This window comes from Saccostrea cucullata, unplaced genomic scaffold (genome assembly GCF_032062105.1).
Source record: "Saccostrea cucullata isolate Sc308-1 unplaced genomic scaffold, CSIRO_AGI_Scuc_v1 ctg14835, whole genome shotgun sequence".
NCBI classification, from domain to species: Eukaryota; Metazoa; Mollusca; class Bivalvia; order Ostreida; family Ostreidae; genus Saccostrea; species Saccostrea cuccullata.
The window spans coordinates 1-2,270 of record NW_026918794.1 but is presented as its reverse complement, the minus strand read 5'-3'; the positions used below and the strand labels follow the sequence as shown (position 1 = coordinate 2,270).

The 2,270-nt window shown below is 35.1% G+C and overlaps 1 protein-coding gene across 1 annotated transcript; it reads right to left on the bottom strand.

Annotated features, from left to right (window-relative positions):
• Nucleotides 1–539: 539 nt before the first annotated feature.
• On the bottom strand, nt 540–1,994 carry LOC134271375 (coronin-A-like). Its single transcript, XM_062753590.1, has 3 exons — nt 1,837–1,994; nt 1,391–1,597; nt 540–668 (listed from the first exon to the last, which is right to left on the bottom strand). Exons 1-3 carry the CDS (start codon nt 1,960–1,962, stop codon nt 627–629), a joined length of 375 nt encoding a protein of 124 aa, XP_062609574.1. The 5' UTR covers nt 1,963–1,994; the 3' UTR covers nt 540–626.
• Nucleotides 1,995–2,270: the final 276 nt, after the last annotated feature.

Sequence of the window (2,270 nt, the reverse complement as noted above, 5' to 3'; positions counted from 1 at the left end):
ATTCAACTTTAAATAATGTTACTCCAAACATTTATTTATAAGTTAATTAATAAAATGCTGAAAATTTGGAAGAAATGTAGAATTGTTTTTCTAATAAAAACGTCTATCTTAGCATTTATGAAAAGGGGAATAACTTGATTTTCTTTTTCAACGTGGAAAAATAGAAAACTGAGTTATTTCCCTTTTCAATATGTCAATAAAAATAATCAATGCGGCCGTTTTTGAACTGTAGCGGCGGTGCCTGAGAAACTATTGATTAATTTTTTTTGGTTTCTTACATTGAATGAAAATTAAATTATAAGCAGTGAATTTGAATAGCTACCCATTTTATATGGTATAAACTGGGTTGGAACAGTTTATGCTTTCTTATAAAACGCTTCGCGGTTTATAAAGCGTAAACTGCCCCAACCCAGTTTATACCGTATAAAATGGGTAGCTATTAAATTCATTCCTTAAATAAAATACAAGTTTTTAAGGACAAATCGCTAAATTTGCGTCTCGCTAAAATTTCCACTTATACAATAGTTCCGCTCATGGTGTCATGTCTTTGGGCTTCAGACTTATAGATCTGGGTTGTTGATTGCTCCCTGCCAACCATTCCTTACTGGTCATTGTTGGTTCCCAGGTCACTCAAGTATCTGGAAAAGGTCATCTTGGAAAAACTCCAACTGAAAAAAATTGTAATGATCAAAAGGTGTGCCACAAAAATATGAAATTGTGATAAAAATCCATTTCTAAAAGGGATTTTTGCAAAAGTATATGCCAATCAAATGCTAAATAGCCATCTTTGCACCCGTTTTGATCTGTTTTCAGTGTTTCACTCATTTTTTGTATGGAATACATCAATTTTTAACACCTTGATAACCTAATCAACATCAATTATGTAGACACAATCTTTGCCGTTTATCTCTCACATTACTTGAAGGATTAAGGCTGTATGACAAATCCTGAAATTTTATTTTATTAAACTTTGAATGTTTATTGATGTAAGTCAACATATCACAGGCACTTGTTTTGGAAATGAATTTAACCCATAGTACTAAAAATAACGAAAGGTATCTAACTCCAAATTACACGGAGTACCCCCTCCCTTAAATTTGCGCTCATTCACATTTTCAGAGGAAAGGCAGTGTAAAACTGTTTATACCTATGTCATCTACGACAATTTATCTACACAACCATATGTGGCTTGCTTGTCTTTATTTTCATTTATCTCCGTAAACAGCGTCGAAATTCTGCCTCACCGAGTGGAAATGTCGAACTCAACCATAAAACGGTATGAGTTAATCTCCGGCATTGTACCCAGTTTTGTACCAAAATCAGTCCTAAAATCCAGTCTTTGAAATTAGGGTGCTCATATATTTTTACTGTTTGAAGTAAATATACCCACCCTCACTCTGGGAACAGTGAAAGACACGGGCTCTACTGTAGTCTGGGTTAATCTGTAAGCTTTGGCAAATTCTACATTTTTTACGTCACACAGGTATTTTGGAAGGAAGGCGAATGCTTGGCTTGGAGTTGTAAACTTAGTTGTTGCTAAGGGAAATAAATATGGTTCCTCTGTTGCAACTTCATAGGCATATAACTGTCCATTCCCCTGAAAAATCCAGAATAAAAACATAGTTAAAAATCTTTTTGAAAAGTTAATAAAATATATATAGGACATACTTAGGCAGCAGGTACATGTATATTGATTTCATGGATGTTGCCTGGAACATCCACTAAATATGACTTAATCTCCTGCTAATTTCTGTGAATTATTCTCCTGTTAATTTTTGTCACTTCATGGCTTGCTAATTTCTATTACTTAATCTCCTGCTAAATCTTGTGACTTACTCTTCCAGACAGAAACACAGTATTGCTGTCTTCATCGTAGTAGGGTATGAGAATGGCAGGGGACTCGTCTATTGAGTCCTCATAAAGAGGCTGGCTCAGGTCACCAGTGTCATACAGGAAAATCATCCGTCTACTTTGTCTGAGTAAAACAAATGTGTGCATTACACACAATTTCTTCATATCATGTGGATTTGGATTGATGACTTTTCAGTAACTGAAGTTACTGCTCATGTGTAAAAAGAATTTCTTTGCTGTTTTAGGTCACCTGAGTAAACTCAGGTGACCTATTGCTATCTGTTTTCGTCCGTCGTCGTTCGTCGTTTGTCGTGCGTTAACATTTGAACATTTTCAGCTTCTTCTCTGCAACCACTGAACCAATTTCAACCAAATTTGGCACAAAGCATCTATGGGTGAAGGGGAACAAAAATTTTGAA

Coding starts and splice junctions, on each gene's coding strand:
- LOC134271375 (XM_062753590.1), bottom strand. CDS start 1,962: ATGATTTTCCTGTATGACACTGGTGACCTGAGCCAGCCTCTTTATGAG. Junction 1,598..1,836: donor CTGTGTTTCTGTCTGGAAGA/GTAAGTCACAAG, acceptor TGGATTTTTCAG/GGGAATGGACAGTTATATGC. Junction 669..1,390: donor TCACTGTTCCCAGAGTGAGG/GTGGGTATATTT, acceptor AATTTTTTTCAG/TTGGAGTTTTTCCAAGATGA.